General features: G+C 43.7%; 1 protein-coding gene across 4 annotated transcripts in view; it reads left to right on the top strand.

The window, feature by feature from the left end:
- The window catches only part of grm8b (glutamate receptor, metabotropic 8b), a 175,899-nt gene that overhangs the window by 107,263 nt on the left and 41,147 nt on the right, over positions 1-27,489 (top strand). For all 4 annotated transcript variants that reach the window (XM_015965651.3, XM_054746526.2, XM_054746525.2 and 1 more), the window contains one exon: positions 15,258-15,458. In XM_015965651.3, coding sequence (XP_015821137.1) covers positions 15,258-15,458 — 201 coding nt within the window. The remainder of the gene's footprint in view (positions 1-15,257; positions 15,459-27,489) is intronic.

Raw genomic sequence — 27,489 nt, 5'->3', positions numbered from 1 at the left:
TTAGGAACGTATGGAACAATCAGGTCACTGATGTATGATGGAGCTTGATTATTAAGAGCTTTATATGTGAGATGAAGGATCTTAAAATCTATTCTGAATTTAACAGGTAGCCAATGTAGGGAAGCTAAAACAGGAGAGATATGATCTCTCTGTTTAATTCTCATCAGAACTCTAGCTGCAGCATTTTGGACAAACTGAAGACTTTTAACTACATACTGTGGACTTCCTGAGAGTAATGAATTACAGTAATCCAGTCTTGATGTAATAAATGCATGAACTAGTTTTTCAGCATCACTTCTGGAAAGGATACTTCTAATCTTAGCAATATTCCATAGGTGGAAAAAGGAACACACACACACACACACACACACACGCACGCACGCACGCACACACGCATGCACACACGCACACACACACACACACACACACACACACACACACACACACACACACACACACACACACACACACACGTTCTTGTCTAGCATTCATTGTGTGGATCGTCATTGACTTCCATTCATTTTGGTGACTGGATGTGCCCGACCCTAACCCTAACTCCAACCATAACCAGTCTATTCTTATCCCCAACTTTAACTAAAACTTAATTCATACCATACCTCTAAAACTAATGAGGAGAGCTCTGTAATATTGTACCAACGCAGAAAAGCACCTCCAAGGCATGATGTTTCCACCACCATGCTTTGCGTTTTGGATGGTGTACTTGTCATTGTACTCATTAGCTCTGGGCTGATCCCTCACCTTTCCAATGATCTCTGAACCTCCACATGGTGAGATTTGAATTTTCTGCATTTCTAAAAATTATGCTAGCAGTTTTTGTCCGCCCAAGCTGTTTACTAATTGTCATGTTGGCCAACCTAGTCCTCTGTCTAAAGCCGGGCGTACACTGTGCGACTTTTTCACTCGCAGCGTTCAGCTTCAGCTCAAACTGTACGACTTCCTCGCAGAGCAGATCTCACGAGTCATGTGCTCACACTGCACGACCCAGTTCTCGCATGCGACCTGACTGCTCACACTGTACGTCTGGTAGCAACACGTCGGCCCTAAAAATGTGCTAAAAATAGCAGTTTTTACTCAACACGTCAGACTTTTTTGTCTTGCCTGTTGTTCTTCGGGAGTGCTGCAGGAGGACACACAGGGATTTATGGGGGTTGGATGAGGAAAACGAAATAAAGAAAGTGAATCTGTGTTTTGTGATCAGTTTAATTTGACATGAACACGACAAACACGCTTTCTTGACAATCTTTGTGAGTAAAAAAACGTGTAGAAACAAAAACGAACAGCGTGTGTTATTAGGGAAATAGCGAGCGACCGGCCGGCGTTGATGCAGGATTGCGCGCGCATGCGCCGTGAGCGGTTCTGATACTTTTTGGATCGTAGCTGCTCGCAGCTGCTCGCAGCGCCGCTTCAACAGTGCGATACCCTCACGAGGGACGAGCGAAATATTAAACACACCAGAAGTCCCTGCGACCTCACGACTGCTGATCGGCGGCTGGTCACGTGGTGTTAATCGCCTCTCGTAACCCCCTGTACACTACACGACCGCTCGGCGCAAAACTCGCCCCGATGTCGTGGCTTCTCGCACGACTGGAAAATCGGCTCAAAAAAGTGAAAAAGTCGCACAGTGTACGCCCGGCTTAAGATGTGGTCCCTGGGGCCCTTAAAGCTTCTTTCTGGAGTATTTCTCTTATCCGATGACACCATCTAGTGGCTGACAAGCATATCACACAAAAACTCTGTTCCTCTGTTTTTTTTAATATGGTGACTTCATGTTTCTGTTTATAAATGTGCTTCTGTAGCCGACAAACGGAGCTAAAACACGTTGTTTTACACGTATTATTCTCATGTCATGTTGTGTTTTCATGTATTAATATTTTAAAGATTTTCTTGTCTGTGAAAAGTTAATCAACTCTGCATCAGCCGAGGTATTCCTTAAATTTGAAGCATCCAAGCAGCAGTCTAACGCTATTGGTTAGTTCTGGTCGGCGCTCAGTTTCCTTTTGCATGCAGCTCTGTGGGGCAGGAGCGTGAGTAGCAAAAAATAAATAAATAGACGTATTGCTTACATTATATCACAGTACATAATGAGATAATCGCTTTTATGGATTTCTGACTAATCATACATCATTTCTGAAAGGGGAAATTTTCAGAAAGCAGCTTTAACCCTTTGATGCATAATGGTCACTACAGTGGACAGGTACTCAGCATTGTTATTTATTTATTTATTTATTGCTATTAAGCACAGTGGTTGAATACTTTATTGCATTTGAGCCCCTCCATTTGTACTTCAGTAAGTCAAGCCAACATATTTCATGTTCAGAATGCACGCTGTCCACTGAGTTGGACATGTAATAAATTGTTTGTAAATTATTAAATGTTACAAAAATGTTTGTTGAAATTTGTTTCATTCACACCTAAAGATGAATGAAAGACTTTGTTAAATAATCATGGTTGAACATTTCATGATTCATGCATCAAAGGGTTAACTGGTCTTGTCCATGGTGAACTTTGAGTCTGACTGATTTAGTGTGAGTGCACATGTCTTTTATACAGGTATTGAGTTCAGGTCTGACCTAATGAGTCTGTCAAAGCTTGCATAAAACACAACCCATCCCCACCACCCATCCCGCAACACTGGATCAGACTCAATAAAAGATAACAAACCTAAAACTGCTCATTACTGGACCCAGATCCCTCCTACCTTCCTGTAAAGACTTCTTGCTCACTATTGATGGTCATATAATCATTCTACCCCCTCAAATCAGAAACCTTGGGGTCATCTTTGACCCTAGCCTTTCCTTCCAACCACACATCCACCATCATCAATAAAATAGCCTATTTTCAACTACAAAATACATACTGTATTGCCTGTCTCCAGCTCATTCTATCCTTCAAGGCTGCAGAAACCCTCATCCATGCCTTCACCTCTTCCAGAATTGACTATTGCAACAGCCTACTATATGGTCTCCCTCTTACATGCTTAAAGAAACTTCGGTAAGTTCAAAGCTCAGCTGTCATGCTTCTCTTACTCACCAGTATTAAGGAACACATAACTCTGGTTTAAAAACCTTTACTAGCTTCTTGTTCAACAGCACATTCAATTCAACACCTTCATCATCACCTCTAAAAGTCTCAACAACCTCTATGACCTTTTACAACATCATCACCCTACCCACAATCAGGGGCGGCGTTAGGCCCGGCTACTCGGTCTCAAGCCCCGAATATTTTATGAAAAGCCCAGGATCTCAAACGCGGAAGTAACATGCAGTACCAAAGTCCAACAGAGAGGGAGCAGCTAGCAGTAGTTTGTATACAGCCTGCCTGAGCCTCCACCACTGAAGAAGAAGCCCTTCAGCAGCCGGCATCTTCTACACTCTCTGCCTGAAACGCATGTGTGAAGACGGACATAAGGGCGTTTTTTAGACAAAAAGTACAACGACAGAACCCCAGCTTTGATGAGACTGGTGTTGACTCAGGTTTGTGAGTCTTATTTGAAAATATTTGATGTGCTGTTGGTTTGCCTAAAGTTAGCTTACTATCAGTTGTTGGAGAAAGAAAGGGAATATTTACTATCATCTCACACTAAACACTAACAGGAACAATACTCTGCCCTGAATATACTTAATATGTAGCTTCAGATTAAAAATTATGTGGTACAAGACAAATATATATGATGTTGACTAGTGCGTGTCACGCGTGTGTGTGTGTGTGTGTTAAGCCCCGGATCTTCTTCAGCCCTAAATCCGCCCCTGCCCGCAATCTCAGATTCTCCGCCTCCAATCTGCTCTCTGCGCACTATCGGAGGCATTAGGAACTCCCTCCCTTAACACATACGTGCTGCTGACTGGCCTAAAAAATGAAAAAGAGACTCATTTATTCAACCAAGCATTGAAATCACGTTAACCTATTCTCAGTTCATTCATTTACCAAGTTTGTTTGCCTTATTTGTACAGTGTCTTTGAGTAGTTGTTAAGAGTGCTTTATTAAAACCTATGCATTATTATTATTATTATTATTATTATTATTATTATTATTAAAATAGGTTACAATGTGACACAATATCAAATGACAAATATGACTTTAGAAGACAAATAAATGGAACAATCACTAAAATTATTAAACAGTACAGAAACATTGTCAAAAAACAATACAAATGACGACCATCCAGTGTTAAAATCATTAGCCGAGCCCATCCAGGTACTTCTAATCTTCTCCGGGTGCACATGAGGCATAAGTTACATGTGCCAAATTTCCCCTATCCGGTTCAAATCTTGGTTGATCAGAAATCCCAAATCTCTGTTTATATGGACACTAATTGAAGTGATCTGACCATGCTGTGAGTATACACGCGGCAAGCATTAAATCAGATTTAACAGGCTGAACATGTGCAGTTTATCACGCTGTGAGTTGGGGAAGGTTAGGACCCAAGATGCAGGAGTGGTTGAAAAAAAAAAACGTCAAATCCTTTTATTAAGGTAGTAGCACAAAAACGCTGAGAGATGCAGGAAGCCAACCCTGAATACTGAAACTCAGGAAGCCAAAAAACCAAAGCTCAATATTGAGCACAAACACTAGAGAATGATGAGGGAACAAAACAACGCTGACACACGACAATGGACCAACAACCACACTGAGACGCAGATGGAGTTACAAGGGCTGGGTGATTAGGGAATTGTGTACAGGTGAGACCAATAAACAAAGGAGGGGCACAATGGAGCAGGGGAGGAAACCAGACCTAAAAATGGGGAAGGGAGCAAAATGAACTAGAGGGAGAAAACAGACTAGATAAAACACTTAACAGAAGACTGATGATAAAAGGTGTCTAAGGAAAAACGTATGGGAAACCTAGAAAGCCTGGAGGGGGTTGGGGACACACAGGGATGCTGAAACCTGGGGGAAACACCTAAGGGGGAAAAACCTGGAGGGGCCTGGGGAACACAAGGAGGTACATGAGGAGGGATGCAGATAAGGAGACACATAAGGGAAACCTAGAGAGGGATGGAGAACACAAGGAGACACATGAGGGAGACGCAGGAGGCAGACCATGACAGTGCTATCTTTCCCGGAAAACAATTGTAAACAAACATCATCTTGTACACACGTCTTTTCTCTCGCATTTAATTTTTTATTCTCTAGCTTTGTCCGTTGGACCTTTTTTCCATTTTTACCTGTATGCTTTTGTTTTTCCTGATCACTTTAACTACTGTAAGCTACGGCCTCAGCGGTACGTAATGCTAACCATCACCGCTCCCAACAAATTCAATACTTTTTTACATCCCTGATTTTATTTGCAGTAATTTTTTTTTTACAAAAATACTTGTGGATATGGTAGATTTTCTTCATTAAAACAATAACAACAGCTGCATGTTTTGGGAAACTAAATATTAGTAAGCTTTACTATTTCTTTTTATGCTGTAAATGTGTCCTTACTTAAAGAGCAAGTCACCCCCTACCAGTCTTAGTCTACTCCCACTTCAAGTTTGAAAAATGCAACAAATGCTCTTGCCTGGCAGACCGAGAGAGCTGAGCCGCTAACAAACACACACACACACACACACACACACACACACACACACACACACACACACACACACACACACACACACACACACACACACACACACACACACACACACACACACACACACACACACAGGCTCACAATGACATTGTGACATAATAATGTACCAGCTAACGTCATAGTGTACCTCTTAGCCAATAGGGATGGCGGATTTAAATTCAAATGCAGTGCAGAGTTTTTACCTGAAGACGGCACAATACTGGCAGTTTAAAGCAGAATGTTTACATTTTAATTAAGATTCACTAAAGTGCCAAGTTATTGACTTACACGTGTCTACCGCACAGTTAGACACTCATTTCTTCCTGGCACTCACGGAGTACAGACGCTTCTCTTTTTGCTCCCTTATCTTTTTTTCCCAAGGCTCTTTGTCCTGTCTGCCCACAAAGCGCTTCTCTGCATTTCTTCTGAAAAACCCTATTTTTAACCATGGATTTGATCATTCAACGCGATTGATATGATTTTTTTCAACAATGAGAACGGAGCAGGGGGCTCCCACATGTCCACAAGGGACACACCAGGGGTATATGCTGGATTCCTGGAAGGAATGGAAGATCATATACCTCTCCCAGCTGTCCATTGAGGATATCGAAGACGTGTGGATATTTGGCCTGATGATCACTGGATTTCTCCTGATATGATTGGGAGGATTTCTGGTTTTCTGGAAATTTGGGAAGACGGGAGTGATTGGAGGGCGACCCACACTCACGGAAAGCACCGTCCGTGTGGAGACTTCACAGACTGGGACGTTACTCGAGGTGAATCGTAAGCTGGACAATGTTCTAGCTGTGATACCGGTATTAGTGCGCAAAATGGATGTCATCTCGGAGAGAGTCACCGGACGGTATTGACAGGTTTAAAAACCCAAATTGGCTTCACTGAAGGACTGGAATGATCAGTTTAAAGACTGAAGGCAGAGAGGAAAATTATCTCAGCCTGACCCAAACAAATACTTGTTATCCGAATCTGACGCCCTGGTAGCCTTGACCGGCGACAAACCCCCACGAAAGAATGCAGACAGATGCTGTGAAAACCCGACCTACCCCCCCCCCCCACCACCACCACCACCACCACCATCCCCCCACCCCACCCCCCCTTGGATTGGTGGACTTCAGCCTGGTGAGGTCATCAGCCTGCAGGAGTCTATGTTCTCTGCACTTCTCCCAACACCTCCCTCCCACCTGTGACTGTACAGTGGAAACAAGATCCCACCCTGCTCCAATTTTTCATGAGATGGACTTAAAGATCTAAAATTCATTCCAGATACACAATATTACAATTTCTCTCAAACGTTGTTCACAAATCAGTCTAAAAGTGTGATAGTGAGCACTTCTACTTTGTTGAGATAATCCATCCCACCTCACAGGTGTGCCACATCAAGATGCTGATCCAACATCATGAGGAGTGCACAGGTGTACCTTATACTGCCCACAATAAAAGGCCACCCTGGAATGTGAGAATGAAACAAAGGAAACTGATAACAAAGACACATAGAGGCAAACAGAAGAAGGAAACATTGTTACTCATTTTAAGAAGTTTATTCAGATAGTAAGTTTTACTTTAGAAACGATTTTTTTCTATTGATGTCTTAATATTTGTTTGATCTTCAAAGTGTTTTTGTTGATCCTATTGGCACAAATCTAATCCGATTAGATTACTTTAAAGGTGGTGGACCTTGATTAAAATGAGTAAAGAAAGTGCAGCCTAAATTGTAATCGGGCTCCACGGGGACAGATGGGGGAAGCGGCTGAATGTGATTCTGTCCTGTTTGAAGCACCCTGTTGACAGGAGAGTCTTTGCAGCTGCGTGTGATTCTGTTGTTCTCAGGAGGCCTTTCTCTGTTTGGTGGCAGGACAATGAGGGACAGTTCTTTACAAATATGCCTGACACACAAACTTGGATTTATAGTAAGTTTTTGGGTGAAATGCAGGTATGTGACAGCTTCCCTCCAGCTGCAGAATGGAGTGAAAGAGAACAAGAGCGGCATCAGCACTCTGAGAAAAGCTGCAGCGTCTCATCTGCTTTGGTGTTAATGGAGCCAGAGTTTTCCTGAGCTTTGATCAGGCCCTGCTGTCAGGAGTGGGATCTCACATGATTGTGTTAGAGGCTCCATATTGAGTTTAAGGAGCTTTGGGAGAGTTCTCGCACAAACAAATACCTGAGTCAGCAATCTGTGTGTGTGTGTGTGTGTGTGTGTGTGTGTGTGTGTGTGTGTGTGTGTGTGTGTGTGTGTGTGTGTGTGTGTGTGTGTGTGTGTGTGTGTGTGTGTGTGTGTGTGTGTGTGTGTGTGTGTGTGTGGTTAAAGGCTGTTTTTTAACAAAGTGATGGGTTTTACAGGTCTGTGTGTACACACCATGAAAACTGCTCATTCACCCTGAATGATATGATGCAGCCTGCAGTTTTCTGTGAAGTTTAAGTAAATATTTCTGCTCATCACTTGTTCAGAATTATTGCCTAAAATATGTTTCTATGTGTCAAACTGAGGCAAAACTCTGATTTAAAAGAGCTGCTTGTAATAAAGTGAATGAATATCTTTTTTAGAAGTTGGCTTTGACTACATTATCTACATGTGTAGCCTCCGGAAATGGTCTGTTTTCCATCTTCAGGTCGTCCTCATCAGTATCGGGTCACATGGAGACATAAGACTTAACTGGGGCTTTAATCTGCAAGAAAGATAATGTGCTTGCCCAAGGTGCCTCGCAAGCTCCCTCTTATCTAAGACTGCTTCGCTTCACAGCACAATGGAACACATGTGGAAGGAAAACAGATTTGATTAAAACAACAGATAGATCCACAACACTACAATTACTACTAAAATACAAACAGAAAAGTAAGTTGTGTATATAACATAATAGCAATAGTAGACCAGCTGGAGAACACTGTAGAATCAAAACATTTCTGAGAACTATGTAAAGAAACTAATGCCAACTGAATAATTACATTATAGGTCGAGGCATCAGCTACTGATGCGGGGAAGCAGGATAACCCTCCACATGCAGACCAGGAGATCCATACAGTTGAAGGTCCAAGTTCCCCATACCAACTGGCAGCACAGCTATTTGAGCCACAAACTCTGCCAAACCGCACTCTTCACTTCCAGAAGAGCTGGTTCAAAATCTTCCCCTGGCTGCATTACAGTCCTGAAATAAAAGGAGTTTTGTGCTTTTGCTGCACAACTGCTTTTAAAAAGAACATTTCAACAATGGCAAAAAACTGAACATACCTTTATTTCTCAGGGGTTCAGAAACTGGAAGAAGGCTAGGGAGTCATTTGACAGGCACACTGGTAGTAGGGCACACATAATTGCTGTCAACACACACACACACACACACACACACACACACACACACACACAAGCACACACTCTAGTCTGGACTGCATGTTTGTCTGAAGGTCATGTTGAGACCTTGTGGCCTGAGTTGTCCCTGATCTCTGCAGCCTATAGATTCTTTGTCTGCCTCCATTGATTGAGATTTATAATTAGTTGGGTTTGTTTTTGTGCATGGGGCATGCAGGTGTGTCCAGAGAGGTAAGATAGAGAGATGTTCTGTTTCAGAGTCAGAGTAAAGGACTGGACATCCAGTCACCTTCAAGATTTGTATCAAACTAATAAGTTTTGGTACATTGCTGCTAGTAGAAAGTGTACTGCAGCGTTCAGATGTTCTATCAGTTTTCATATTTTTGCACAAGATAACATTTTCTACCAAAGACTCAAAAGGTTTTGACTGACCAATGGGCCCTATTGTTCTATTTAGTATTTCCAGACTAAGGGATTGTTTTCATTTCAGTCCCTTTGGACATCAGTGGATCTGTGTGGTGACCTCATCCTGCTTGGGAAGCCAGGAGCCAATTCATTCAAGGCAGTTGTTTTTAAACAGAAAGGAAAAAGAAGTAATAAACTGGTAGATATTCAAGTCCAGGGAGTGTTTGCGTGTTTGTTTGTTTGTTTGTTATTTCATGATAAAATTGTCTTTTTATTGAGAAGGATTCTGAGTTTCCAACAACATTGGCTAAGCGTTTGTAGGATGCTTTGGGTTTAATCCTCGAGTCATTAGTTTAGATCTTCTTTCTGAAAGGTAGACATTTCTGATATAAAACATATAATGAGATCATTTATTAAGTATTTTTTTATCAGAAATATTTACAGGTACTGAAACTGTCAAGAATAAAACTGGCGAGGCTGCTTTATGTGAGAGAGATTTACATAAACCTGTTTTGAAGTAACTGTAGAACTATAATTGTCACGTTCCCGTCCCATTTACCGGTTCCTTTAAAACCCAGTTCCGTTAGAACTTATGAGACGGTGCATCCATCAGGGTTCGATGGGGATGTCGGTGAGTATTATAGTATTAGATCCTGGTTTGGGCGTCCTAAGTTAGAATCATATCTTTTATTTTAAAGGTGAAATAATATGTAAGACCTTTCCTTCTGTAGTAGCTCACTTCTTTTTAAGCAATCCCGTTATCTTAAGGTTTCTTTATATTAATCTGTCACAAACCGTAAAGTAAGTCCTGATAATTCCAGAACCCATAATTAATGTGCTTACCTCTGTGCAATTAATGATCAGAGCCCCCACTCGTGAAGCTTTAGAGAAAACCTGAAAGAATCAGGATTATGTTTCTTTTTCAAAAAAGGTTTATTACAAAATCAAAATACAAAAATGGGTAGATGAAAAAACAACTGCTATCCCCCACGGAGGAATTAGTTCAAAATGATTAAATAAGAGTTAGTTTACACCAGCTCTTGTCTTCTCAGAATCTCCCCAAAACTCTCCCTCTCTCTCTTTCTCTCCTAAGAGTCTCTTCTGTCATCCCCCATCCAGGCTTGGACGGGGGATGACCCCTCCAAATCTGCTCTGTCTCTTCTTGTCCTCTGCCCCAGCTGCTGTCCGCTCTCCCAATCCATCTCTGCTGTTCAGAGCTGTTCTTATATACCCTTCCTGGACCAGCTTAAGGTCATGGGGTCATTTACCAGATACACACTTTGTAGCTCAACACAAAACATTTGGTGTCATTTTCACTACATGCAGCATTCTTCTTAACACAGGTCATTACATCATCTTTTGCAGCATTCTTCAGTTTCTCTCCAATGTTCCCGAGAAGGCTTCTGGATCTGATGGGCTTGTCTTCACTCTGTTCTCCTCCAATCCCATCTTTCCAAGCCAGGGGTGGGGCAAAGAGGTGGGGTCAGTCTCCTGACCCTTCGCCCAGTTCTGTCCTCTTGTCCCTGTGACCCTTGTGTGACCCTTGTTTCTGACCACAGTTTTTTGACCTGCAGCACAGCTCCTGTCGGCTGGCTGATTTTGCTCGCACAAGCCAGTCCAGTGTGGCTCACCTTTTGACCCCGTACTTGCCACTGTCTTTGGCATGTGGGACTCGCAACATCCCCCATGCGAGAAAAATCTAGCCAGGGGACTGCAACAGCCTTCTTTGGGGTGGGGCTGCCTCCTCCTCTGGATCATCTTCATCTCCAGTCTCAGACCCAGAGTCTGTCTAGCTCAGAGTCCAGATACACACCATCATCATCATCATCACTCACTTCAGTCTCTGAAGAACCAGATGTTTGTTCATGAGGGTTCAGAACTGGGTTCCTGCTTCTCCACCAGTTTCTACTGCCATCTGGTCAGCTGAGCTGCTGGTTGGAACATCTCAGTCTCCTCCTTCAAGCAGACTCTCTCCCTCCAGACTGGAGACATTTTTTACTGCAGAGCTTCAAATATTCTCCTCACACACCTGAACAGCAACAAGCTAACTCTGCTTGCAGCTGCAGGTGGGAAGCTTACGCTAAAAATTATAAAGTGTGGCAAGGTGGATAAAAAAGGACCGGGCGGGATTCGATCTCGAGACTTCCAGGGTGGGAGTCATGCGCTCTTACCACTCAGCCAAAGGGACATCCCCTTAACTAAGTGGCCAGGGCGCATTATCAATTAAGACATTGTGACAGAACGCTCACACTGTCACATCTTCCTCCCTTCTTTCCACAAGCGCGTCCTCGTGCTCTCGTGCAGGGTGCCACAAACTTCACATCCACGGACCTACTTGACAGTACTACATGGATCCTGCCAACAACACCAATTGTGGCAAGGTTAAAGATGCTTACGCATTATTAGTGTAGCTGTCTGTCAGGTCAGAATCATACGGAGCTGTTAGTTCAGGACTCTCCCTTCTCAACAGAACTAGTAGGGGGAGGGGTGATGTCACCACATCCTGCACATTCTGCTTGTCACTTGTTGCTCAGCTGACTGAGTGCTTTTTCTCTGTTCAGCTGTCTCTTCTCATATCTGCAGGCTGCCGAGAGTGGAAGCTAGGTGCTTGTCTCAAGCAGATCCTCTAAAAACAAAGTTTAATTGGAGCAGAGTTCCAATGCTCCCAGTTATAAGTCCGTCCCCTTTACAGGCGGCACGGCTTCTCCCCTCACGGAGCCCCGACACAGAGGTTCACACATTATACATGTTCCCGGCTTCCAGCCTCCATTGCGCGTGACGATGCCCGACAGGAGATTCTGTGAAGCTAGGAAACATGATTACTTTACAGTTTGTGACAAATACCTCCCCGTGTTACCAGAAACGAGGCCCAAGTCACACAGATTCTTACATATCAGTCCTTCACTAGATTTTAATCCAGCCATGACGTTTAATCGCATCTCACTTGTGCCTCAGCACCAGGACAGCGCCCCGCCGCAGCTCCATACTAGCTTTTCCAGCCTCATTCTGAAAGCTCCGGTTACAGGATACTGAAAGATCTATCTGCCATGGCTGGTTAAAAGTTTTTCTTATTTTTATTTATTTTATTTTTATTCGTTTTCACGTCTTATTTTTTATTCTTATTCTTTATTTATTTTTATTTTTTGCCTAGCTTTTATCCTTGGCTTTTCTTGCGTCGGAATGCCGTATTTTCTTTATACCTTTTTAAGTTAATCGTCCGGTCTCCCAGATTTCTTTCCTTTTCGAGAAACTGGTGCGGTTTTCACTCCAAGGTTATAAGCTTAATAGGTCCTTAGCGCGCAAGCTTTTATCAGCCTAAAAGACAGTTCTACGTCAGATAGCCCGGTATCTAATATTTAGACCTTCACTCCGTAGCCCCACGTTGGGCGCCATGTCACGTTCCCGTCCCATTTACCGGTTCCTTTAAAACCCAGTTCCGTTAGAACTTATGAGACGGTGCATCCATCAGGGTTCGATGGGGATGTCGGTGAGTATTATAGTATTAGATCCTGGTTTGGGCGTCCTAAGTTAGAATCATATCTTTTATTTTAAAGGTGAAATAATATGTAAGACCTTTCCTTCTGTAGTAGCTCACTTCTTTTTAAGCAATCCCGTTATCTTAAGGTTTCTTTATATCAATCTGTCACAAACCGTAAAGTAAGTCCTGATAATTCCAGAACCCATAATTAATGTGCTTACCTCTGTGCAATTAATGATCAGAGCCCCCACTCGTGAAGCTTTAGAGAAAACCTGAAAGAATCAGGATTATGTTTCTTTTTCAAAAAAGGTTTATTACAAAATCAAAATACAAAAATGGGTAGATGAAAAAACAACTGCTATCCCCCACGGAGGAATTAGTTCAAAATGATTAAATAAGAGTTAGTTTACACCAGCTCTTGTCTTCTCAGAATCTCCCCAAAACTCTCCCTCTCTCTCTTTCTCTCCTAAGAGTCTCTTCTGTCATCCCCCATCCAGGCTTGGACAGGGGATGACCCCTCCAAATCTGCTCTGTCTCTTCTTGTCCTCTGCCCCAGCTGCTGTCCGCTCTCCCAATCCATCTCTGCTGTTCAGAGCTGTTCTTATATACCCTTCCTGGACCAGCTTAAGGTCATGGGGTCATTTACCAGATACACACTTTGTAGCTCAACACAAAACATTTGGTGTCATTTTCACTACATGCAGCATTCTTCTTAACACAGGTCATTACATCATCTTTTGCAGCATTCTTCAGTTTCTCTCCAATGTTCCAGAGAAGGCTTCTGGATCTGATGGGCTTGTCTTCACTCTGTTCTCCTCCAATCCCATCTTTCCAAGCCAGGGGTGGGGCAAAGAGGTGGGGTCAGTCTCCTGACCCTTCGCCCAGTTCTGTCCTCTTGTCCCTGTGACCCTTGTGTGACCCTTGTTTCTGACCACAGTTTTTTGACCTGCAGCACAGCTCCTGTCGGCTGGCTGATTTTGCTCGCACAAGCCAGTCCAGTGTGGCTCACCTTTTGACCCCGTACTTGCCACTGTCTTTGGCATGTGGGACTCGCAACATAATAACTTTAGGAAAAAAGTCAAATGTACCCTTTATTACATGTAAACAGTCCATTTTTATCCAATCACCTCTAATTAAACAGAGGTTGTGTCGTCAGTGCTGCCTGAGCTTTGAGATGTGCTTAGAAACATGGTTAATCCTCTGAATCTCCTGCTGACTTTTGTTGGTGATTATCAACAGAACCTATGACTCTGTTAATGTAAGTCTATGCAGACCCAGCAGATTACCGTGTTTACTCCTAACATCACTGTCTCTAAAAGTAGTCTGCTGTATTTTTAATTTCCAAATCTAACTGAAAGAGCTTGTGTTGCTGGAGGTGGAAACTGCATGCGTCCATCCTTTGGAGTAGCGATAACATCCACCCTGTAAGTGACAAGATGCCGAAGAGGTAGGCCCTTGTGGAGCTGTCTGGTGAGCATCCCACCTCTGTAGTTATTTAAAAGTCATTTTTGAACAAACTGTCATTACCTCTGGGTCACAGTTTCATCTATCATCACCTAACTGATTTGTTTTGTCTTTAGAAGGTTATATAACTGGCGATCAAGCAGCAGTTTACTGCACTTTTGACGTGCTTTACTACAGTTACGAAACCTCTGAAGTTAAAACGAAGAAGCTGACTAGATGTTTCACTGAGTTTCTAAAACTCTTAAACAATTCTGTTTGATGTTATGACATACAGTACACAACCAGGATGTGAGCTCTGACACGCTGCTGCACATCATGTGGGCTTAATTAGTGTCGTGGATAAAGTTTAAGGAAAGAATTGTGTTCACAGCTTTGGTGCTTTTAAATATTCTGCCAGATGTACTCCAGTTTGATTACAAGAATTTTATAGGTTTTTACCAGAATCTGCATTATGTTTATGTAAAGAGTTGATTTTTGCTGTGTTGGTGCTTCTGTTTCAAGCCCCATGAATTATAGGCAGTGGCAGTTTACCATCAGCAATAATAATACGATATTAGGGGCTTTATCACCAGGTGAAACAAAAACAAACCCGTGAACACTGATGTTTTACATTAGTCAGATCAACATCACACTGTTGATCTGACTAATGTTCATGAATTCACCCATCTTTGCTCATGACTGTTGTAGAAGCTCCTCGTTAGCATTAGCAACTCCACCACATAGCAGAACTCATCCATGTTTAAGTTATTTATGGAGATAAAACATCAACGTTGCAGATCAAACAGAGTCAGTGGTAGAGTCGTGTTGCTGTCAGCCAATCAGAGGAGAGATGTCTACATATCAGGAAATAAAACTCCACATCCTGTCGTCTGAAGCTACTTTCTCCTCTGGGTGAAACAAACACAAGAGTATGACTTACAAAGCCTTCATTCCTAGTAGAGACCACTGCAGATGCATTCAAATACGAGTGAAGGACCTCTTAAGTAAATCTAAACTAAACTCTGACTTTCTTCCAGGGTTGGAAAAAGTTGGCCGTGAATCGATCTATGAGCAAGAAGGGAAGGTTCAGTTTGTGATGGATGCCGTTTATGCCATGGCTCATGCTCTGCACCACATGCATCGCGAGCTTTGTGCTGGATACCCCGGCCTGTGTCCACGCATGGCCAACATCGATGGAAAGGAGTTACTGGCTCACATCCGTGCTGTCAGCTTTAATGGTAAGAACCTCTGCTTGGAATTTATCTTCATCACTGTGGTGCCCAGCTTTTCATTGTTGACATGGGAGGAAAGACAGAAACATTGTTTTATATTAGATATATTAGTTTCTGTCAAGGACATCATAATACAGTGATGTCATATCTACATGATCCCAGCAAAAAGTTGTGTGATATTAGCTCTGTTGAGATTTTTCTGTGTAAAATCTTGGCCATGTAGATGCCTTACTCTTGTGTAGCGCTAACATAGGCTGCTGTTACCAATCGCGTGATGGTACATGGTGAGCATGGCTGCCCCTTTTATCCTAGAAGCCATCTGAGGCACTTCCACATCTGGGTCAGTACTGTCGGGGCTGGGTGTTGTCAGTCTGGCTCGTATGGGTGGTTTTTGTTCACATTATATGGTTCCTACGAACTTCTCCAGAATCCAGAAATCCCTGAGCATGCGGGTGGCACAAAAGATGTCTGGAAACGTCTGTGGCGTCCTCCTTAATAAGATAAAGAAAGGCTTTTGGAGACTCTGAACCACATTATTTTATTAATTTGCTCCCTGGTCTCTCACTGATACCACTGTGCATGTCCCCATAACACACTGCTGCAGACGGTGAGATGTCTTCTCCAAATCATTATCATCCATAATCTTAATGAACTACATGTGCGAAGCCCTCGCTGGCCCCTGCTGGCTGATTATACTTGACACCTGCAGTAGGTGTGAAGTTCAGCTGGTAAATGAGTGTAGTGTCACCTCAGTCCCAGTCAGACCACCGATGAAGAGGACTGAAAAAAAGAGTCACCTCAGAACGGAAAACACACAGATTACCCAGATGTGAAACTAAATAAGCTACCCAGCCCAGGCTGTACTGGCACAGATATGAAAGCATCGATTGTCCACCAAAGTAACCAACTCTGAAGGTTACTGGGGTCATGCCTGGGAGCCAGACCTGAGGGTTCTCCTAGTCTAAACCGGTCCAGTTGGCCCAACCACTTGTGGACATCCTTCTGAATGATTTGATAAACACTGTCAGCCAAGTGCACTTAGCTATATCAGGCATTTTCCTGTGCTTTTACAGGTTATTTGGAAATATGATGACATCACTGCCAGTTGACTGGGTAGTCATAATGCTGGCAAAAATGAAATTGGTGGTCCAGGATTTAGACCTATCTGGGCGTTGCATTGGTTACACTTGAATAATTCAAAAGCACAACTTTCCCACTAATCAATCAATCAATCAATCAATCAACAGAACTCTGTGAGGTTTGTCAAGAGACAGGATTAAGCTGTTCTTAGACTCCAATAACCACTACATACTGTGCTGAACTGCAGGGCACACAAGCACCCCGTTTAACATACATAGACTGGTGAGTGACTTAGGAAACCCCCTGTCCTGGAACTTCAACAACAACTTTTTGTGGTTTACACCATCAAAAGCCTTTGATTTGTCAATAAAACCCAAATCTAAAATCTCTTTCAAAGCAAGATTGCACATGTCTGTACCATGTTTTGATTTAAAACCAAAGGTGTTCTGCAGAAATAGTATCCCTACCACATGCCTTATTTTCCTTTAAGCCCATGACTGCATTATAGACCTCCTGAGAATAATCAGTTCATTCCCAATGCTTTTGGCTTCAGTTGCCTTTCACTGTCCCTCACTTAGTTTTCACCCTGTTGTTAAAGCAAACGGTTTGATGTTGCTTTGTGATGACAGCGTCAACTAAACATAAACTGTCCGATAAACAAACAGATCTGTGCATTTGACTTCTTTTATAGGATATTAAGACAGTGAGCTAGAGCAGTATCCAGTGAGAACACCGTGATGTGGGGATAACGACATCTGTGCAAGGTTTACTGGACAATAATCATAAACACAGCCTCAAGCACTGGGATGCTTGAAAAATGCTGCATCAGATGACTCGGCTTTAATTTATAACTCCAACCAAGTCAGTGTTTCCCCTAGGATTTTTTTTTTGTTTTAAACTCTCAGTGACACACTTTGCAAGGGGGATTTGGCATTTAATTTTTCTTGGTGTCTGGAAAACCATCTCCTTTTGCCCCCTTTATTTGACTTTCTGCCCCCTGTATTTTGGTCCAAGATCATTACTGGGCTGGCCCTATTAAACACGTTTCTACACCCCTGCTTAGTAGTGTCACGATGAGAGGATGGTTTGGACCCAAAACGCAGATACCCAGGATGACACGAGACAGGAGTTGATATAAAGAAAATCCTTTCATTTTAGGATGAGTCCAAAATAAAAATAAATCCCAAGGCAGGGAACCAAAAACCAAAGATCCAGGAACAGGAGAAAAAGCTCACTTAGAGCACAGACTGGGAACGAGACCGGAAACTTGCACAGAACACCAAAACTCCGCTGACAAACAGCAATGGACCAACCAGACACTGAGACAAGACAGGGCTTAAATACACTGGGGCATGATGGGAGGCAGATGAGCTGCAGGTGTGTGGGGAGAGGACCAGGTGAAAGCAATACTTAATCAGGGAGGGAACTCACATGACCTAAGAGTAAAACCTAAAAACAAGAAAAGCAACCACATAACTAATATTCTAAATGGAAGGAAAACTACAAAGACTGGTGGGACAAAACATATAAAAGAGACTAATAAAATGAAAAGCTGAAACTATAAACACTGCAGAGGGATGACTGGCTGCAGAGGGGACTAAAGGAACACAGGACCTGAGAGATATATTTGGAAGGCTGAAGACCAGGGGACAAATGAGGAACACAAAGAGACACATAAATGAGACGCAGACAAAGGACACATGAGGCCGTTATGAAACACAAAAGGAGAACCTGGAGTGGGAACTGGAGGGGCTGGGGAACAAAGGGACACAGAACATGACAAGTAGACTTAATGAAGTATTTTTAAGCTAGTGTAAAAATGACTGAAACACAAATTTACATATTTGGCATTATTGACCAATATCTTTGATTTAATTTGTTTGTTAAGAACATCAAGATGCATTACAGTGAACATTATAATAAAGTACATTTTTCTAGTGCAGAGAGGAGACAACCCATAGAAGCACTGATTTGATCTCATTTCAGAGAAAAATAGAACAGGTTAGATGCACCTAATGCATAACATTACTAACATAAACTCAGGAATCTGTTTCTTTGCTTCATTGTTCTGGTGCTGAAAATATCACTAATGCGGATCAAAGGAGACACGCAGATGAATGCACCTCTTATGTATTATTTGGAAATTAGTGGTGTGGTTTGCATCAATAGATTATTTTAAATCTGAAATTGATATGGATTGATCAGAAGTTGCTATGTGTATTGTTTATTTGAAAACTATTTACAGAGCAGAATTGAGATTAAATATTTTTGATCACAATAGTAAAGGAACTATTACAGAACAAGTTTTCAGTAAAATCAGAACATTATTATTTAAGTGCATGAATTAATGCATCTGAACTCATGCAGTAGGAACTAGGACATATGAAATACTAGAACCATTTTATTTTAATTTGACTAAACTGATTTTTTCCTAACATTGTTGGCATTTTTCCCACACACAGTGTGTGTGTGTGAGAGAGAGAGAGAGAGAGAGAGAGAGAGAGAGAGAGAGAGAGAGAGAGAGAGAGAGAGAGAGAGAGAGGGAGAGAGTTAAAATAATTTTAAAAAACCCGACCAGAGCGGAGGCAGTGACCGACGCATGCACGAGCCGTTTTCAGCTCTGTCTTGTCAAATACACCACGTACGTTACGAAAAAAGTAACTTTAAATATTCAACTGAACAAGAGGCGAGCTGAAGAAAACCTAGGGAGTACTGAAGAAACATGAGCAGCAGTGAAGCAATCACAGAGATCCATTACTGTCTGTGTGTGTGCGTGGATGCCTGGGCCGAGCTGACCAAGCTCCGGGCTGCAGATTTTGTGTGGAGGAAGGGGCGGGCGCTCTATGTGACTGGCCAATCACAGAGCGTGAAGACAGTTCGTTACCCAATGAGGATTTTCCTTCAGCATGGATACAGAAAGATGACCCCAAGGTTTCTGATTTGAGGATAGAATGATTATATGACCATCAATAGTGAGCAAGAAGTCTTTACAGGAAGGTAGGAGGGATCTGGGTCCAGTAATGAGCAGTTTTAGGTTTGTTAGCTTTTATTGAGTCTGATCCAGTGTTGCAGGATGGGTGGTGGGGATGGGTTGTGTTTTATGCAAGCTTTGACAGACTCAGTAGGTCTGACCTGAACTCAATACCTGTATAAAAGACATGTGCACTCACACTAAATCAGTCAGACTCAAACTTCACCATGGACAAGACCAGTTAACCCTTTGATGCATGAATTATGAAATGTTCAACCATGATTATTTAACAAAGTCTTTCATTCATCTTTAGGTGTGAATGAAACAAATTTCAACAAATATTTTTGTAACATTTAATAATTTACAAATAATTTATTACATGTCCACCTCAGTGGACAGCGTGCATTCTGAACATGAAATATGTTGGCTTGACTTACTGAAGTCCAAATGGAGGGCCTCAAATGCAATAAAGTCTTCAACAGCTGTGCTTAATAGCAAAAATAAATAAATAAATAAAAATACAAAAAAAATAAAAATTTTGAGTACCTGTTTACTGTAGTGACCATTATGCAGCAAAGGATCAAGTGGACAAACTTGAACTTTAACCTGTACTGTGTGGACATTTTGTGGGGACATTTTGCTGGTCCACACAATGTGGAGCACCCTTACCACTTGGTCTTAGAGGAATGGTGTAAATTAGCTTTTAGTTTAGCTTAAGGATAGGAATAGAACCTCATTAGTTATGGTTATGGTATGGGTTAGGCATCATACACTCTCTAACATGAATGGGAGTCAATGGATGGTCCTCACTATGATAGAAAGACAGACATGTGTGTGTGTGTGTGTGTGTGTGTGTGTGTGTGTGTGTGTGTGTGTTTGTGCGTGTGTGTGTGTGTGTGTCTGTGTGTGCGTGTGTGTGTGTATCCTGAGAATCGTTTAGAGTATGTGTGATTCTATGGGTTGACTGTTATAGAAACATATTTTCTGTTGTGCTTGAATCTGTTACCATGAGTGTGTCTGCTAGTGGATTGTGGGTAAAAAGCTTTTAGTAAAGATGATGACCTTGTCCCCTGTCCCCCAGGACAGAGCCATAGATGGCTGAGTGACGGTAACAATGGTTGGCTCTCTGCACACATCTTGGCTTGTCTCTAGGTCATCACGGTAAATGAGAGTGACTTGTTAATGACTTGCTTCCTCCATTAAGCTTTGATTAAATAGCCTTGGCTGCTAAACCAACACATAGTGTCTCTTTAGCTTAACAATGCCCCCTTGTGATTGCAGAAGTTAAATTAGTTAAATGGTTTTTAGAAACCCTAAACTGACAGCTGTCCAATTTTCTAACAGTGACTCATTTATTAGATTTGATGATTTTAATGATGTCTTCAGCCCTATAAATTCTGACTGTCATTTTGGGTGTGAGTTCAGTCTGTGACACCATTGACCCAAGAACGCCATCAGAGTCACGAGAACAGCCTAAACCTTTTAATCATAACTGTCTGATTTGCATGTGTTCTAATGTGTCCTCATCACACTGAACATACTTCAGTTCCCCAAGGTTCTGCTAAAGTCCCAAGAAAGAATACAAGTTCATTATCAGAGTCATTGTGTCTACTTCTGCTGGTTCTAGTTCTATCTAGTTTTAGTTCTATCTAGTTCTAGTTCTTGGTGGTTCTGGTTCTAGCTTGTTCTTATTCCAGCTGGTTATGGTTCTAGGTTGTTCTAGTTGTAGTTGGTTCTGGTTCTAGCTGGTTCTATTTATAGATGGTAATGGCTCTAGGTGGTTCTGGTTCTAGCTGCTTCCAGTTCTAACTGGCGGAGCTTGGCCGGATCCGTCAGCTCATCAGCCTCCGGGGGCTCCAGCTGGACAATCTATCCTCCCTGTTCTCCCAGTTTCTGGCACCACCAGTTCAGTCAGGTCCAGTTCCCGTGGTGGTCCCGGAGCTCGCACCGTATCCTGTTCCAGCGGTGGTCCCGGAGGTCGCACCGCATCCAGTTCCAGCGGTGGTCCGAGAGGTCGCACCGCATCCAGTTCCAACGGTGGTCCCGGAGGTCGCACCGCATCCGGTCCAGCCTGTCCAAGCGGTCCCGTCTTTAGCCACTCCTCCTCCACTCCAGAAGCTGACACCCCCGCACCAGAAGTCGACGGTCCAGAAGTCGACGCTCCCGGACCAGAAGTCGACGCCCCCAGACCAGAAGTCGACGGTCCAGAAGTTGACGGTCCAGAAGTCGACGGACCAGGAGTCGACGCCTCCGGACCAGGAATCGACGCCCCCGGACCAGAAGTCGATGGTGGTCGACGCCTCTGCCAGTCCTGTGGTCGACGCCTCTTCCAGTCCTGTGGTTGACGCCTCCTCGTGTCTGAAGTTGACGCCTCCTTGTGTTCTGAAGTTGATGCCTCCTCGTGTTCTGAAGTCGACGCCTCCTCGTGTTCTGAAGTCGACGCCTCCTCGTGTTCTGAAGTCGACGCCTCATCCACTCCAGAGGTTGATGCCTCATCCACTCCAGAGGTTGATGCCTCATCCACTCCAGAGGTCGATGCCTCATCCACGCCAGAGGTCGACGCCTCATCCACTTCAGAGGTCGACGCCTCATCCACTCCAGAGGTCGACGCCTCATCCACTCCAGAAGTCGACGCTCTCTCCAGTCCAGAGGACAACGCTCTCTCCAGTCCAGAGGTCGACGCTCTCTCCAGTCCAGAGGTCGAAGCTCTCTCCAGTCCAGAGGTCGACCCTCTGTCCAGTCCAGAAGCCGACGCTCTCTCCAGTCCAGAGGTCGACGCTCTCTCCAGTCCAGAGGTCAAGGCTCTCTTCAGTCCAGAGGTCGACACTCTTTCCAGTCCAGAGGTCAACGCTCTTTCCAGTCCAGAGGTCGACGCTCTTTCCAGTCCAGAGGTCGACGCTCTTTCCAGTCCAGAGGTCGACGCTCCTTCGTGTCCAGAGGTCAACGCTCTCTCGTGTCCAGAGGTAGACACTCCCTCGTGTCCAGAGGTCGACGTCCCCTGCAGTCCAACGTCTCCACCATCTCCAGTCCAGTGGTCGACGCCGTCTCCTGTCCAGTGGTCGACGCCGTCTCCTGTCCAGTGGTCGATGCAATCTCCTGTCCAGTGGTCGACGCTGTCTCCTGTCCAGTGGTTGACGCCGTCTCCAGTCCAGAAGCCGACGACGCCGCCTCCAGTCCAGAAGCCAACGACGCCGCCTCCAGTCCAGAAGCCGACGACGCCGCCTCCAGTCCAGAAGCCGACAACGCCGCCTCCAGTCCAGAAGTCAAGGACGTCTCCTCCGGCATCTCTGCCTCCGGTCACCGCCAGTCCTGCCCGCATCAGGTGCGGGCCCCCAAGAGTCCATCCTCGTCTCCTCTGTCCCAGATGCAGACCTCCTAGAGCTCGTCGTCGCCTCCTCCTCTGCCCCAGACGCAGGCCCCCAAGAGCCCGTTGTCGCCTCCTCCTCTGCCCCAAATGCAGGCCCCAGAGAGCCCGTCGTCACGCCTCCTCTGCCACAGACGCAGGCCCCCAAGAGCCCGTCGTCGCCGCCTCCTCTGCCACAGACGCAGGTCCTCAAGGGCCCGTCATCACCACCTCCTCTGCCACAGACGCAGGCCCCCAAGAGCCCGTCGTCGCCGCCTCCTCTGCCACAGACGCAGGTCCTCAAGGGCCCGTCATCACCACCTCCTCTGCCACAGACGCAGGCCCCCAAGAGCCCGTCGTCACCGCCTCCTCTGCCACAGACTCAGGCCCCCAAGAGCCCGTCATCGCCTCCTCTGCCCCAGGCGCAGGCCCCCGGACTCTACTGGTCCCTGCCTCCTCTTTATCGGGCCCTCGGTCCCTCTCGGCCCTCCCTCTGGGTCCCCCTCCTCCCGCCCTGCTCTATGTTCCTGTGGGCATCTGGAATCCGCCCTTTGAGGGGTGGGTGGGTGGGGGGGGGGGGGTGGGGGGTGTGTGGGGGGGGTTGTTGTCACACCCTGTCCTGTCTCCCCCTTTTGGTTTAGTCCTGTGTCTCTGTTAATTGCTCCCACCTGCCTCTCGTTTTCCAATCACCCAAACTCCCAGCCCTCTTGTATTTAAACCCTGTTAGTCCATTTTGTCTGGTTGGATCATTGTTTCATTGTCCTGCGTGCTCTCCTCATTAAAGACTGTTACTCATTCCAGTTTGTCTGCTGCCTGCTTCCCTCACCCACATGTGGATCCTTGTATCTGCCTCACTCACCGGCACGTTGTGACATTTAGTAATGATGTTATATCTTATTTTGATTCAAATAAGTTAACTGGTGCCACATTTATTGATTTAACTAGTCTTTGACTTAGCTGACCATTACCTTCTCTTAGATACATTTCATGCTATTGGTTTTTCAAGAACCTCTTTACTTTGGTTTAACTCATTCTTACACCATAGACAACAGTGTGTTCTTTATCAGGGAAGTTACTCAGATTTTACAACAGTCATCAGAGGAATACCACAAGGTTCATCTCTGGGGCCACTATTGTTTTCCATTTTTATAAATAATCTGCCTCAGGTATGCTCTAATTCTCAAATTCATTTATATGCAGATGACACAGTTCTTTATTTTTCTAGTAATAATACATCTCATATTCAGTGCTCATTACAGTCTGACTTTGATTAAGTTCAAAATTGGTTTACATATAATAAACTTCTTTTAAACAAAAGTAAGTCTTATTATATGTTATTAATTACAAAACAAACTTCTTTACCAACTGTTCATGTGATTACACGTACAGACGGCACACCAGTGTTAACTGTGAGTGAGTTTAAATATTTAGGACTTCGTTTAGATCCACAATTGTCATTTAGATCACATATTGACTTCGTGGTCAAGAAAATCTCATACCGACTTAAAATACTATACTCTTCTATCAGTTGTTTTACTTTTCAGGTCAGACAAAGATTTCTTACTCAGTTAATATTACCAATTTTTTACTACGCTGATATAGTTTATCAGAACAATCCTAACACACATCTTCGTCCTCTTAATGTTGTTTATAACAGTCTTTGCAGATTTATTTTGAGGTGTCCATACAAACCCCACCATCGTCATATGTATGAATCTTTAAACTGGCCATCGTTAAACTCAAGAAGGAATTTTCATTTGTGAAAGTTTAGTTTTAAATACCATTTCTTAAATTATCCTTATTATTTGAAACAATACTTAATCCCATTAAGTTCTTCCTTTAGCTTAAGGCATACTGAACACTTATTTTTTTATGTTCCCAAAATTAATAAAGAAGTTGGCCGACGGGCATTTCAATTTAAAGCACCACCAGATTGGAATAAGTTATGTGATACAATTAGATCCATCACCTATTTTAATTCTTTTAAGGCTTTTATATATGATTATTAACAGAATACATGTCACTGTTTTTGATTTGACAATTTTTAACTGTCTAATTCTTATTTTTACTTTTTTTTTGCATCAATACATCTTGAGGGATTGTATTTGGAATATAGGTAAAGAGAGCAGTATATTTTTCTTTTTTTATAAGGACCCCCTTGAAAACGAGATGTTGCATCTCAAGGGGTTATCCTTTAAATAAATAAATTTCAAATTTCAATTTCATTCCCTCCATCCCACAGCTCCACCAGCTCCATGTGGTCAGTCTTAGCAACACCTGGAAACAACCGATGGGCAACCTGCCCAATTAAAAAGAAGACAACTTCCCATACCTATCCTTCTTCCTCACCTGCTGCTCTCCCTCATACTCCTATGTATCTTTAAACAGGATATCACAGAAGCATCGTGTAGAGACTTCTAACTCAGCAAGTGCTAACATTAGCCAAGTGTCCCGATTAGCCTCCTGACACTCTAAAAATAGGCACAAGGACAAGGAGCACATGGCTGAGTTGGCGATTAGCCCAGCGGCGGACACCGCCACAGAGCACCGCTTTGCTCTAGATTCAGCATAAATGGATTTATGTATATAAATTTATAACCTCGCTGAAGCATGAACACGGAGAGGCAGCTTGAGTTTGATGCATGTGGAGGCATACCATGCTGTTCACACATTCACACAGGACAGCCCCAAACACAGTGCGACACGGCTGAGTGTGGATGCATAGGCTTTAATAGGCATCAGCTCAGTCAGGTGCAAACCACACATGAGCCACATGCTGCTGAGCCAAATGTGCTGCTGCAGCTGTCTGTATCTCCACTAGAAGAGCCAGGCTGATAATCATCTCTGTTAACATGTTCATCAACGCAGCAGTGTTAACTTTAACCGAGTGACAGATAATGATAGCAGAAAAAAAACAGTGCCTCAGAGAAACTGGAGTCAGACGACCCTTTAGTGCTTGTTCTTCCTGGGGGCGACGGTGGCAGAGGTACCCGCCACGCAACTGGAGGGTTGCAAGTTCAAGCATTATTTCTTTAAAGGTCTGATGTTCCTCAAGCCATCCTGGCCCAGTGCTCCATCATTGTTCGACACTAAATTGTTGTTGAGTGGTTGGAGGAGTTCCTCTGAGAGGGTGTATAGGTACCATTCTTTATCCATGGCTGTTCTGAGGCTAAACCGTGAGCGAGTCCCCTCCACTGGCTGAGAAGCACCCTACACACACACATCAAAGGATGTCCTACTGTTGGCATGATACAGGACTGATGGGGGGGCTCAAGAAACCTACAGCTTTTGCAGAACAGTAGTCTCTCCCTGTTGTATTTTTTCTGCAAAAAGCAGCAGCAGAGACACCGTTCCTCACCCCTAGCTGTTTCTCTAATGTCTCCTATGAGCCCCTAACAGCAGCAGTGGCCAGATTCTGTAATATGAAACAATCAGCACCTTTGCTCAACCAAAAATGGCCAGTTTTTCTTTCCTTGTAAGTTATTGCACTGGTTGGGGTTAGTGTGTGCACATGCATGTACATACTGTCTTATTTGGATTTAAATGTATAGCTAGAGCCTGTACGCCTGAACCCAGATTCAGACTCCTTGTTTCTGATCAAAACCTCGGCCCAAAATTCTGAATCGGAAGTATTTTTCATAAATGCAGTGGAAATCAGTTGCAATTCATAAAACTCTGTTCATAAGATTCTGCAGGTTATGCAAAGTGCCATTTCAAAATCTGAGGCAGCAACCTCTTCAGAGCTTTTGACTAAAGCTGTAAATGGTGAATGAGAATAAACAAAAAAGGCCCCCTCACACAGCCATAAGGGTTGCTCTATGTTGTGTGTGTGTGCATCTGTTTATCTGCTGAGCATTGTTTGTTTGTGACTCTCTGTAGTCGTCATAAAGCTGCAGCATATGTAACCCTAATGTTTGGAGATGCCGTGGAGCGGAGATGTTAATTCAGTATAAACACAAATTCTCTCAAGTGAGGTGAAGTGAAATGAAGTGGGAGATGGTAACTGGAAGGAGGAGGAGCTGATCATGGTTCAGGGGGTTTCTGCATCCTAAGGTGAGCTGTAGTGATTCATCTTCACACTGCAGGGATTTGTGCTGTTTTTATTCATGATGGAGAAGGAAATCGGGGCGAGATAGGATCAAACCTACACCCACTCACTTCATTATGAATCAGTTTGGTTTTATTTTTTGTTGTTGCTGCTGGTCTGGAGCCTCATTCATCAAGCTTGCTTACGCACAAAACGGGGTCAGAAAACTGCGTAAGCAAATTTCCACGCAAACTTTGGGATTTACGAAAGAAAACTTAGTGGAAAAATGTGCACAACTTTAAGTTGACTAAGGACCTGGCTTACACACATGTTGGACATGGAGAGCACCTGCAGTGCTGCTGCTGAGAAGGATAACATTATGAAATCCTGCAGCATTATCACTTGTACTGCTTCATTTTCACACAGAACAAGACTCCCCACATGCACACACACACATACACTCTCTCTCACACACACACACACACAGCCTGAAGCGCAGAATACGGAATGCAGAATATCAGCAGGGGGCCAGAGAGAGACAAAATGTCATGCGTCTGTGACAGTGTGTGTCCTGTAACTGTAACCTGATTGATCATGCGCCCTGCCTACTTGGACA

This window comes from Nothobranchius furzeri, chromosome 14, assembly GCF_043380555.1.
Source record: "Nothobranchius furzeri strain GRZ-AD chromosome 14, NfurGRZ-RIMD1, whole genome shotgun sequence".
NCBI classification, from domain to species: domain Eukaryota; kingdom Metazoa; phylum Chordata; class Actinopteri; order Cyprinodontiformes; family Nothobranchiidae; genus Nothobranchius; species Nothobranchius furzeri.
Note: the sequence above shows the minus strand (reverse complement) of the source record. Positions and strands in the feature narration are given on the sequence as shown.